We start from the raw sequence: 12900 nt of genomic DNA on the forward strand, positions 1-12900 counted from the left end.
GTGTGTGTCCCCCCGACACACACACAAGACTTCAGTACTCACGTGGCAGATTTTATTCGCAATGACCCGAACTCGGAAGCAGCCCAGACGTCCGTCAGACAGCAGAATGGATGACACATTGTTACTGTGCCGCGGATTAGTACTCAGCAGTAAGCGCGACCACCGGGCGGTGCGGCGGAAAAGGAGCCGGACACAAAGGCGGCGCGATGCACGGCGCGTCGACGCTCCCCGTAGACAGGACTGACCTCTGGTGGGGAGACGTCGGGTGGCGACTGCGGAAGGGGGGAGCTTTTAGGGGAGATGAGGCGAGATTGTCTCGCGTGTGGCGTAGGGTGTGATCTACACAGGCGTGTCCATTTGTCCACGCCTTGCAGCTGCGGGCGCATTTTGGCCGTTGGAAACCTCGGCAGAGCTGTGGTGGAGAACCCGCACATGGCCCGTCTCCCGTTGACACACAGCGGGTGTTCTGTACGTGCAGGGCCGCACCTGGACCCGCAGAGCCAGTCTGACTTACACACGGGGCTGAGGAAGGGGCGTGGGGGAGGAACCGTGCCCCCCCAGCACCCTGTCTAGGTCCACACGGCTTCGAAGCCTCCTTCAAGCCTCATCTGTCCGGGAAGCTCCTGACCGCTTGGGCCGTCACTGCCCTCCCCTCAAACACCACCGTGCTCCTGTGGCCTCCTGGTGGGGCTGGAGCCCCCCAGACCGACGGATCCATCCTGGTTCACCCATCCCCCCAGGCCTGCCGTCAGAGCTGCGCCCACCGTGAGCGTGTAGCCGGTGAGCACATGACCAGGCACAGGAGGGAGGCTGGGAGCGAGGGGGCGTCCCTGTCGGCTGCCCCGCCGTCCAGCAATGAGCCTGGGGGCGCTTGGCCATCTCGGGCACCAGCTGTGGGTGATTCGTGGCGGAGGCTGCACAGAGATCTTTGTTGAAAGGACTCCCAGCGGGACTGGGGGGACGGTCCCGGACCCAGGGTGTCCCCACAATGACTGTCTGCCATCCCACACTGGGCGACCTCAGGATCCCCTATCCTGGCCCAACTTGTAGCCATTTTTATCCATTTCACTGGCTTTTAGAATATTTAACAGCCAACTCTCCACCCCTGCCCCTGCCCTGCTTCCGTGCACCTGCACTGCACGAAGCCGCTGTCTGTCCCCAGAGCGTGGAGGCCTCGCCCTACCTCTCAGTTGTCCGGCTCAGCAGCCCGGAAGCTCCCGATCTCGCCTCCGTTCCGCAGTGTCAGAGTTCCCGACAGGCTTTGCCGCCAGCCTCGCTCTGCTGCGCAACAGAAGTCCGGGGGGCTGCGCCTGCTGAAAGAGCCCCCACAGCTGCTCGCCTAGAACCTGCTAACTTCGGGCAGAGCGGGGGGCAGTCCTCGGGGACAGCATGTGGGGAGGCTGAGGGTCCCACAGGGAAGGTGTTAGGGCTTTGTGGAGACCCCTCTGGCTGCGTGCACCGTCCTTGAACACAGACACACCGGCCCCCTCTGATCCCCCAGCCTGAGAAAGCGGGAGGGGGTGGTCAAGAGCGGGTGCCGGTCTCACCCTGCCCTGGCCTCCCTCCCTCCGTGCCCCTGGGGGGTGGCGGTGGGGCTCCATAGCCTTTACGTGCCTTCTGGAAGTGAGATTTGCCGGGCCCGCCTTGAGCCCAGGCTGTGAGGTGCGTCCCCGCACAGAGCTGAGGGCCCGCAGGGCCGGCTTCTGGGCACAGCCTCCCCTGGACACGCCGGACGGCAGAGCTGAAGACCTCGGCCGGCCTGGGCCTGGGGTGCTCCTGTCCCTGAGACCCCAGGTGCAGTGACCCCCCCAAGCGGGGCCTGTGGGAGTGGGTGGGTGAATGGATTGGCTCGTTTGCCGACTCCGTGGAAACTTCTCCGAGCGCCTACCCGTGTCAGGGGTGGAGGTTCAGAAGGGACGAAGTTGATTTCATCCAGGGGAGAGGTAGGTCAACAGCCACTTTCAGAATCACTGGGATCGCAGCCGATGACCCGCACGGCAGCGAGCCAGGAGGCCTGGAGCACAGATGAGGTGGGACGTCCTGGAGACCTCCTGGACAAGGTGTCCCCTGAACTAAGTCCTGCAGGCAAAGGGCAGCTCGTTGGAGTAGAATCAAGCCACAGTCATGAGCCGAAACAAAGCTTTTCTGCACTGCCGATGAGGCGGTGATTTCCTGGCGCTGGTTTGGGAAGGTCCGACTCAAGCTCCGCGTCCCTCCCTGCGTGCCCGTGACCCTTGCACCTTGGCTGCGAGGACTGGGAGACCCTGGGCTGGGCTGAGAGCGCTCAGGGCTCCAGGCCACAGGCGCGGGCCGGGGAAGGTGGGTTCCTCCCGCAGGCCGGAGCTGGGCGCTGCCGTAGCCTTGCAGTGGGAAGATCTGGAGAAGGCAGGGTCCCGCCCCGGGCGTCTGGCCTGTGTCCCAGCCTTGACCCAAGGGCTGGAGACGTTGGACTCTTCCGTGGCGGGTCCTGCAGAAACTTGTCGCGTAGGCAGCGGGCAGAGTAAGATGACGTTCCCTACGCCGGTTCGGACTCTGAACCCGCAGGCATTGGCATCCCCGTTCTGTAGACTGAGGCTGGAGCAGGGACCGCACCTTGGCCTCGGCCATCTGTGTCCCTGGTGGGCTCGCCCTGCGCCTCCCTGCTAACCAGCCTCCTCCTGTGCAGCGAGCATGACCTGGGGGAGGACATCTACGACTGCGTCCCGTGTGAGGACGGAGGGGACGACATCTACGAGGACATCATCAAGGTGGAGGTGCAGCAGCCCATGGTAAGCGGTAAGCCCCCCGCCCCCCCACCGCTCGCCTGCAGGGCACCTGCCTTGCTTAGCAGAACTGTGGGGGCGTCTGGAGGGCGGAGCATCCTGGGAACACCGCACCCCCACCCCGTGGAGGTGTCCTGAGGTGCCTCAGGTGTGCTGTCGTGGCGCTCTTCGGCCTTCCTGCCCAGGGAGCCCTGGGGCGGTGACTCCGAGCTGGGTGTGCCCCAGCGTACATCATCTCCTCTGCGGAGAGCGAGGGGCGGTGCTGGCACAGTCAGCGGGCCGTGTGCCTTACGCTGCAGAGGTGTTTGCCCCACGCAGGCGCTGGCTGTAACCTCTCCTGCCAGTGTGTTGCCAGCAGCTGCTGTGGGGGGGTGCAGGGTCCAGAGGGCGGGGGTGGGGTAGGCCGTGGTGCCCTCGGACCCCCAGGCTCCCGAGAGGCGGGCAAGATGCCACTGGCCAACCGTGGGCCTTTCGATGCCCTTTGCCTTCCCTGGAGAAACGGGAAATCTCTCGAAAAGCAAATCTCAGTGTTTCCTTCCGTGCCGGAATAACCAGCCGGTGGTGGGGGAACAAAAAGCTGGGAAACAGATAAGTCCCTAGAGGTCTTCCAGGGACACCCCTGCCCCCCACCAAGCCCGGCCGCATCCACTGGCGCGCACGGGGAGTGCCAAGGAGGTGCGGCAGTGGGTCCCCAGCACCGGGCCCTGCTGCCAAGCAGGTTTCCCACTTTGCCCTGAAGGGCCTGGTGGTGGCTTCTGTCGCCACCGTAGCCAGGGTCTGGCTCCACAGAGGATGGGCCCTTTTGGGGAGCGGAGGGGCGGCTCTGCTCCTGAGCCTTCCGGAAAGTCTGGTAGCGGGGCAGGAAGGCCGAGCCACGGTCCCTGCTGCTGGAGGACCCCGTCACTCCCCAGCGCGGGCCCGAAAGTTCCTGCGAAAGCCCGGAGAGCCTTCTGGGTTTGGCCGTGAGCTCTGAGCGGGCCCCTCGCCTCCAAGTCCCCTGAAGGCTGGGATCCTGGGGTGCACGTGGGCGCCGTGCCTGGGGGGCTGCTCGGAAGGTGCCCGCCCCCAGGCCACGCAGGCTTTCTCTGTGGGGACCCCTCTAGCCTGGCCGGAGACCACAGGGCAGGCAGTCCTGGAGCCTGCTGCTGTCCCTGGTTCTGAAGCGCACGGGAGGGGACATGGGGCTGTTTGCAGAGCCTGCCGGTGGGGAAGCCACGCTCCTGTGTCCTGGGGATGGGCTGGCGTCCTGCCTGCCTCGCCCGGCGCAGTGTCCTAACGCCCAGCGCCGGTCCTAACGCCCAGTGCGGTGCTGGAGCTCTCAAGCCGTCCAGTCGATTGGGGGCTGGGGGAACTCTTGCTTGCTGCCAGGGACCTCTGAGATAAAATAGCTGGTTTTATCTCTTCCCGTGTCATGTCTGGAACTACCTGAACGGTTTAAGTGCAAGGTCATGACATGGTGACTTCCTCAAAGACAAAGCCAGAGGACGGTAGGTGCCACTTGCAGAGCCCAGACGTGGGGGAGGTGCTGTGGGACCCTGGTCCCCGCGCCGTCTCCTCTCCACCCAGCCCGGCCCACAGAGGGGCCGCGCCCTGACTTCTGGGCTGTTGGCTAACTGTGGGGTGGGCGTCCTGGACATCCCCAGCCACAGCTTGAGAGGACAGAGTGGCCCCCGCTAACCAGTGCTGTCTCTCGTTTATTTCCCATGCTCTCAGATTAGGTACATGCAGGTAAGTGGCCCGTAAGGGGGGACAGGGGACGTTCTGCCAGCACCATCTTCTCGACCTTTAGGGGAGGTCTCAGACCTCTTTGAGAAGACTCGGGACCCTGTCTCCAGGGAGACGCCATCAGGCACACATGGTTTTGGGGGTATCGTGTACCCCAACGCTCCCCATGAGGCCCCTTGCTGGGCAGGGCCTGGGCTTGGGAAGGAGCCTCGGGGGCTCTGCTTGGCCTCATCTTGCACGTTGCCCTGGAGAGCTGGGCCTGGCGGACTCAAAGGGGACCTTGGGCACTGCTTGGAGGATGGTGACAGTCTCAGGGCCGACGTAAGTGCAGTGGCAGGTCACAGTTCCCAGCACCGTTTGCCCAGAGCCTCTGGCAGAGATGGCTCACTCAGTGCAGAGGAACCCAAGGAAGCTGTTGGGAAAACCCGCCCCTGCCCCCGTGCCCCACCTGCCGGCTCCCCCTGCCCGGCAGCCAGGCTGTGTCCTCCTGGAGGCGGGACAGGTCCTGCTCTGGAGGTGTGACCCCAGTGACCCTGTCATCTCAGGCGCCGTGGGTGGAGAACAGTGGACGCGTGGTGACCAGGGGCAACCTGGTCTGCGGGATGATTGGCGCTGGGATGCCTGCATGGTGGTGGGCGTGGCCCGTGGGGAGCACAGTGGCACCGCCCACCCCATAGCGAGGACCTGTGCGCGCTGGAGAGGGCAGTTTCTGAGGCCCTCACCTCAGTGTGGTGAAGAATGGAGACTCATATCAGAGGAACAGGAACCTAGGGTTCTAGAAGCCTCCAGGCCTTCCTTGGCACTGTCCCAACCTCACGTCCCCACCCCCCCGTGCCTCAGTTTCCCCATCGGCAAAATGGATGGGAGGCCCCAGGCCGCCTGTCTCCCTTCTTGCCTCACCGTTTTACCCCCAGAGATCTCGTGGCCAAACCCCAGAGGCGTCTTCTTGTCACGTGGGGCGGGTGGCTGGGCCTTGCGGTGTGGGCGGCTGGCAGCCAGGCCCACGGGGGTCCTGGCACGTGTCTCCTGTCCCTCCTCCAGAAGATGGGCATGACCGAGGATGACAAGAGGAGCTGCTGCTTGCTGGAGATACAGGAGACCGAGGCCAAGTACTACCGGACGCTGGAGGACATCGAGAAGGTGAGCGTGGGCCACCGGATGGTGGCCACGGCTGCCTGATGTCATGGCGGGGCCTCAGGTCTCCTGCAATGCAGTCGTCAGGCCGGGACTTGGGCAGCTGTGACCAGATGGCCAGTGGCCCTCTCTGCCCTACTGTCAGGCACCTTCCGCGCAGAGGAGGCGGCCGTCCCAGTCCCCACAGCTCTGAGCCGTGTGTGCGTGCTCGCCGACGTGTGCCTGCCACTGAGGACCATGTCTGACCTCTTTGCTCTGCGTCCCTCTGTGACGTGGGACCGGCAGCCGCCCCAGGCAGCGGGAGTATCCTGTGTGGAACGTGGTCGGGCCGATGGCCTGAGCGGCAGACTTGGAGCTCCGGGGACGGCTGCTCTGCCCTCGGCCTCTGAAGTCCTCTCCCTCTGCCTGCCGAGCCCCTGGGGACACAGGTGGCCTTCACCTGCCCCACCCACTCTGGCCCCTGTCCCATAGGAGGCCCGGCTCTGGGGCTTCGCCCTGTGACTTATATGTCCTCATTGCCAACTGCCCATGCTTACTGGGGTGAGAAAAACAACACTGTTTTCAAGATAGAATCTTACTGGCTATGGAGTCCAGGGTGGCTGTGGGGACACCTAAGTGAGTCCCTCACTGTCTAGGGCAGTGTGGCGCCTCCCCCCAGGAGACTTGGGATGCCCCTTGGGCCAGGCCTGCCTTGCTCGGGCCGGGCCCTTCCTCCCCCCACCCAGTGCTTGGTGCCTGTCCCAGCTGCACAGCCTGGCCCAGGCCCTCCGGTCCCCTCAAAGCCTTGCCCGTCCTCCCCAGCAGAGGCTCCGAGATCGGCTCCTTCTGGGAGGCGCCGTGCCTGTCTCAGGTGGGGCAGGGGGTGTGCTCAGGAAGGGCCCCTGTGGGCCACCCCTAGCCACGCTAGGTAGGCATTGCAGGCCCCTGTCACAGGCGAGGAAACAGCCCAGAGAGGCCAAGCCGGCCCCCGCTCGGCATAGGTAGAACCACTTAGCCACGCACAGCGGCCACCGGTGCCTGTCCCTCTTGACAGCTCTCTCCGCCCCACATGGGGGCCAAGGACGAGCCCAGCTGCTGGGCCCACTGGACGCACCACGAGCTGCTGCCAGTCCCGGCCAGGAGCCCCGGGGTGGGGCCTGGGAGAGGAGCGGGTGGTGTGGACACTCTCACGTGCCCTTGTTTTCACTTCCGGTCTCATCTAAGGCTGGGGCGGGAGGACTTGCTTGCCTCTGGGGGTGGACAGTGTCCTTTCTGATGGCAGCTTTGGGGGCGTGCGCAGGAGCACAGCTCAGGTGTTTGCATGCTGGCTGGGAACTGTGGCCCTGTCCTTCTGGAAGGGTGCCCTTGGGCAATGGCCCTGTCCTTCCCACAAATGACATCAGCGTCCATCTCGGGACTCTCATCATGGTCCAGGGCATAGGGACGGCTGCCTGGGCACCGTCCCACCCACCCCCAATAGGTCCCCCAAGGCACTTGTCACTGCAGGACCGAGCCAGTCATGGCTTGGGACTCCCCTGTACCTGGCCTGCGGAGCCTCGCCAGGGACCCTGCTGCCGGTGGCGGCAGCCTTGACGGGGTGGGCAGCCCCTGGCCGAGGCCCAGTGGAGGCTTCTCTCTTCCAGAACTACATGAGCCCCCTGCGGCTGGTGCTGAGCCCGGCGGACATGGCGGCCGTCTTCATCAACTTGGAGGTGAGGGTCCAGCCAGCTTGGGCGCTGCCGTCCCTGTTGGTTCCATGGTGGCTTGGGGGAGAGCCCTGCCCCCTCTCCAGGGACTTTGGACTTGGGGGTGGCTGGGGCGCGAGGTGTCCAGGCAGGGCACGAGAGGCGCCCTACTTGCGCACGGCGGGTGTGGCACAGGCGTGCACAGCCCTGGGAGAGGCCCTGGAGACCCCACAAGTGGGCTGTTGGGGAGAAATGTGCCCCCACCTCTCTGAGAAGCCCTCCTGCTCCTGGATGCCAAACACGAATGTGTGACAGGCAGGTCCCCACGTGGAGACTTGCCTCAACCTGGTGGCAGAGCAGGCGGGTTGGCCCGAGGCTCTGGAGGCCATGCAGGGGTGGGCCTGCTCTGGGAGCACGGTGCTCCTGGCCCTTCCTTTTGGCCCGGCAGCCACGGGGCAGTGGCTGGTGCTGGTGGCTCCGTCCTGCCTCCCTCCGCCTCTGGCCCGCTCGAGGGGTGGGCTCTGCTCACGCTCTCCTGGATGAACTGACCCAGACCCCGGAGCTTCCTGCCCTCTGTGCCCCGCCTGACCCAGAGTTCATCCTGCCGTGAGCCGTGGCCAGGACGGTGACCGCGGACAGGAAGAGTCTGGGGTGGGAAGGGGACTCCCCAGGGTGCTGGCTGGGAGAAGCAGCGCCACGCGTTGCTGTCCATTCCAGCCCTGGAGCCTGCCCTGGGTTGGCCGTGGTGTGTCGGACGGGCTGATGCCGGCTGTGGGCGTCCCCTCCAGCCACACCGTGGGCGCCTCTGTGCTGTAGAACCTTCTACCGGGTCACACCCGCTGTTAGTGGGGATGCAGGTGCAGCCCAGCCCAGGCCCCTCACACAGATGCCCCCGACAGACACAGCAGAGCCGCCAGGGTGTGTCACGGTGGCGTGCCCCTCGCGCCTCGGTGGGCCCGGTGCTGCGCTAATGGCTCTTTCTGTCCCAGGACCTGATCAGGGTGCACCACAGCTTCCTGAGGGCCATCGGCGTGTCCGTGACGGCAGGGGGCGGCGCTCTGGCCAAGGTCTTCCTCGAGTTCAAGGAAAGGTGAGTGGCTGTGGCTTCCGTCCGTGGCCTTTGGGAGAGCATCTGGCTCCTCAAGACCTGCCCCGGGGACGGGGCAGCAGCGGGGGTTCCACAGGCGGGAACCTCAGGCTCTGGAGCATTCTGTGGCGCTGGCCACCCTCCTCTGGACCCTTCCTCGCTTACAAACTGCCTTCCCTACCCATGACAGTCCGGGGGGCCTCCTGGGGTGCCCCAGCAGCACCCCCGCCCCTCGCTCGTGCGGGGTCTTGGTAGCAGGCTGGCGCTCATGACATCACGGTGCGCCTCCTTGAGCGTCCTGGGGACGCCGGGCCCCGCCAGGGCTCTCCACCCGGGTGGGAAGATGAGTGTGTCCCAGCCGCTTTCATCGACACAGAGACCTGCCTGCTCCGTGCGAGCCTGAGTGAGGGGTCTGGGGACACAGGGACAGAGCAGTGACTCAGTGGGCAGCGAACTGTGCCGTGGCTGAAGTCTCAGTTCTGGGGTTCCTGGGCTGGGCCCCTTCTCCACTCTGCTGACAGCACGTGACACCAAACTTCGACTTACTTCACCATCAGTCAGGGACAGAGAGACATCTGTGTCTTCAGCGCCCGCGGGTGAATTGGAGCTGAGCTGTGCTGCCCACGTGGCTGGCCCACGCCCAGCAAAAGGCTACCATGGCGGGTCCGTAACCTCGGGACCCACAGGCGGCCCCCAGTCCTCCATGGAATTGCAGCGGGGACTCGGCCTGTGTCCAGCAGCAGAGGCAGTACTGGTCCCAACGCTGCCAGAACCCGCCGTGTTAATCGTGCCCATCGGTGGCCCCTCTGATGCCCCAGGCCTTCGTCATGGGGAGGTCACAACTCGCCTGGAAAGAAAACGTCACCGTGTGGGCCCCCGTGTGTTTATCTGAGTCTGGCTTTAAGCCCTTCCGTGCGCAGTGCATTGATGCGGGGAGTGCGCGACTGGCCTTCTGTTTTCCGGACTGCCCTGCCGGAGCTCAGCGGGGAAGGAGAGGGATTCCAGAAGCTTCTAACCAGCTGTGAGGGGGCAGCGGTCAGGGTGGCTCTGCCTCCCCAGCGGAGGTCTCTGGCTGCTGCTTCTCCCTCTTGAGCCTCGGCGGCCATTGCTTTAAAGCGTGGATGCCGGCGAGGGTGAGGTGCGACGGGAGGGGCTTGGAGACGCCTGCTGCGTAGGAGGCCGGAGGCGCGTTCTCAGCCGTGGGGATCCTGAGAGATCCCTCAGGAGATGGTGCCTGCGCTCTGTCACTCCGAGGCTCTGGAGAAGGAGCCGGCAGGGATCTGTGTTCCCGAACCTGGCTGCTCACGGAGCCGCCTGGGGCTTCCTGGGTCCCCTGCGTGAAGGGTCGGATGTGGGGTCTGGGGGCCGCCTGGCCACGTGGTCCTAGGCCCACATATGGGGACCCCACGTCCATCTGTCCCTCATCTGTGGGAGGGGCCCCTGCACTGTCCGCTGGGGGTCTCAGCTCAGCTCACCGTCCCTGTGGAGGCAGTGGGGACAGTCCCAGGGCTGGACTCTCAGGCACCTTCCCCAGGAAACCTGGAGGTGCCTCCCCCGCGTGTTCTGTAGCCCCAAGCAAGGGGCCATCTCCCCTCAGGACAGTCCCAGAGCCCGCCGTCCAGGGAACCGGAGCTGGGGGTTTCTGGAGGGAGCAGGCAGTGCCCGTGGAGAGGTCGCGGGTGAGCTGGAGAGCTGGAGAGGCACCGGCAGGCGCACACGGGCCAGCGCCGGGGATGCAGGCGGGGCGGCTGCCCGTGGACCTGTGAAGCCAAGAGGCCTTTAGCTCTGGCTCTGTCTAGTGTCCATGCCCCGCGTGGTCCCAGCTCGTTCCTGCATCCCAGGCAGGACCTGGCCGTAGCCCGTCCCTGCAGCGGAGAGGCTGGGCCTGCGCAGGGAGAGGAAACGGCCGCCGCAGCCTCCCCCAGGAGATGCCTTCCCGCTCCCTTTGGTGAGGAGCACGCTCAGCGTTCACGTTTAAATACCGCGACCCTGGTACAGACAAACCGAGCCTGTGTCACGTGTCTGTTAACTCGTGAACGCGGGAACCGGGCAGAGCGCTGGATGCAGCACACTCGCGCCTCACGGGGTGACGGCACCTGGGTCTCTGGGGCTGTCTTCTCTGTCACGAGCGACCACTTGCACCTGAACGGTCTGCGTGGCGCAGCCAGCCAGTGCCAGATGGGCTGCGGTCCCGGCCCCGCGCCCTGGCAGGCCGGTGCTCCGGGTGCTGCCGCGTTTCCAAGTGGGGGTCGTTTTCTTAACCGTAGTGGATGCTCGGGGTTGAAATGGGGCCTGCAGCCTTCTGCCTCCTTAACGGTCTCCTCCAGTAGGCTCAGACTCACTCTCAGTTTCTCTGAATTTTCAAGGAAAAGTCAAACCGTGCCCCCTTGGGACCCTGTGGCCCCCACTACGTGGCGTGGGGCAGGCACTCAGGAGCGCTGTGCCTTGGGTGGGGGTGCAGGAGTCTGTGTGAATGTCCTGGGGTGGCTGTGACAGTGACCACAACTACAGTGGCTTCGCGCAGAGGGGCTGCGTTCTCACTGCTGGAGGCCGGAGTCTAACACTGGTTTCACGATGCCCACCAGGCACAAGGCAGGTGTCACGGGGCTGGCCAGTGGGTCCTGGTCGGGTTCCCTCTCTACCTCAGGTGCCCACGGGGCTGCCATGGGGGGGAGGGCAGCCGCTGCTGTCGGACCTGCAGCTGGGCTGGGGGACGAGGGCTCAGGCCCCCCGAGGCTGAGAGTGTCCCTGCAGAGGCCTCACCGTGGGGCGGGAACACTGGGCCTGGGAGCCACGTGGGTTCGCTTTGGAATGTGGCCCTGCCACCCGGTTGCTGGGCGACCTCAGAAGGCAGTCACCTCTGAGCCTTAGCACCTGTCCTGGAGGTGGCACTTCTGAGGGTGCAGCGAGGCCGCGTGTGCGGTGCGCCCGGCCTTTCAGCTTCTTAGCGGAGGCCCGCCCTTCCCCAGCAGCGTCTCCCCTGCTCGCTGCGCAGGCCGCAGTCTCCCCGTCCGTTCATCCAGCGCGGGGAAGGACCTGTGCGCAGGCCTGTGGCCATGGCCACGCTGCACCGTGCGTGAGCGCTTGGCGCTGGCCTGGGCTCCAAGCGGGATGTGGGGCAAGGGGAGGAATGGGGCATCCCAGGAGCACAAAGCTGCTGGGCAGGTGTTGGGGTGACCCGGCGTGGGCTCCTCCACGGACTCCTGCCCAGGTGGACACGCCTCTGCCCTGCTGCCCCAGACCTGTGTCCTTGATTCTGCATCTGGCCCTGCTGGGCCTAGGGGTGGGGAGGGGAAGGTGACATGGAGAAGGCAGTGAGAGGAAAGGGTTTTGAGGGATGTATAGAAGTTTGCCCAGTGGAGAAGGCTGCCAGCCCAGCCGTGCTGTGGCTGGTGTGGGGGCCCTGGTGGGTGTGGTGTGAGGAAAGCCCCTTCCAGCTCCTTCTCTGCCTAACCTGGGCCCCGGCTGACCAGGCAGAGCGCGGCATCTAAGGGGCTCAGGCTGGCCCAGCCGGTCCGGAGCTGCAGGCACGGGACAAACGTCCACTGGGGCTCAGTCAGGCGCCACGCGGAGCCCTCCCCAGACAGGGAGGGCCAGGCCGTCACTGGACCGGCTCAGCCGCACCTGCACACGGGTGTCTTGAGAGTGAGGGGACCGTGGAGGCGTGGGACATCAGCAGGCGACGGGGTGTCCACGTGATCCCATGGGCCTTGCGCGCATCCCCAGCACCCACAAATGACACTTTGTGGGGGGACGCTGCGTGAGGGGGCTTGTTCCTGGGGGGTTCTGAATGGGGTGAAGGTCGCTCCCCCCACCAGCCTCCGTACCTTGGTCCCCAGGATGGGCCGGGAGGCTCTTTCCTGAGGGGCCGTGGGATAGGCTGGGGGCCTGAGGGTGGCAGGTCCCCGTGGTTCCCTGTGGTGGTTCTGGGCCGTCCTCAGAGGGCAGCACGGCGCAGGGCGGCCCAGGACCTGGTTTGGGGTCAGTTACAGCTCGTCTGAGTCTGTTCTTGGCTATTGAGAGCCTTGGGGCCTTGGGCAAGTCCCCAGTCCTGGCTGAGCCTCCATGTCCCCATTGGTGGCCCGGTGACAGCTGCAGCCCTGGGGCGTCCAGCCCAGGTGCCGAGTGATGCACGGGGTGCGGCGTGTCTTCCGGCACCACCGACTGCTCTCGCCGGCTGGAGGAGCCACGCTCAGCCCCCCGGCCCTGGAGCCAGTGTCGTGTCTGGTTCATCCTCCAGACTGGCCGGTGGCCTCGCAGACGTCCCTCTGTGCCCCTCCCCTCCTGCTGTGGCCGGGGCTTCTGAGGCTTTTGTTCAGTTTTCAAAAGGGGAAGAAACCTTTCATTGCTTCCAGAGATGGGGGCTTTAATCAACTTTCACATTAAAATTCTCGATTTAATAACAAGACTCAGGGCTCAGGTCCTGGTCAGCATGCGCCGTGGCGCCAGACAGGGAGGTGGCCCTGCGCAGCGTGGGGACACGTCCACGCAGGTGCCACGCCCAGGGCCCCACGTCCCCATCTGCCCA

General features: G+C 65.3%; 1 protein-coding gene across 1 annotated transcript in view; it reads left to right on the forward strand.

Annotated features, from left to right (window-relative positions):
- The first annotated feature begins 206 nt into the window (after positions 1-206).
- Positions 207-12900, forward strand: part of LOC105826682 (guanine nucleotide exchange factor VAV2) — a 44149-nt gene continuing 31455 nt past the window's right edge. The window contains exons 1-5 of the mRNA XM_012664690.1: positions 207-250; positions 2666-2768; positions 5529-5627; positions 7244-7312; positions 8275-8375. Coding sequence (XP_012520144.1) covers positions 207-250; positions 2666-2768; positions 5529-5627; positions 7244-7312; positions 8275-8375 — 416 coding nt within the window. The remainder of the gene's footprint in view (positions 251-2665; positions 2769-5528; positions 5628-7243; positions 7313-8274; positions 8376-12900) is intronic.

Source organism: Propithecus coquereli, unplaced genomic scaffold, assembly GCF_000956105.1.
Source record: "Propithecus coquereli isolate 6110/MARCELLA unplaced genomic scaffold, Pcoq_1.0 Scaffold907, whole genome shotgun sequence".
Taxonomy (NCBI): domain Eukaryota; kingdom Metazoa; phylum Chordata; class Mammalia; order Primates; family Indriidae; genus Propithecus; species Propithecus coquereli.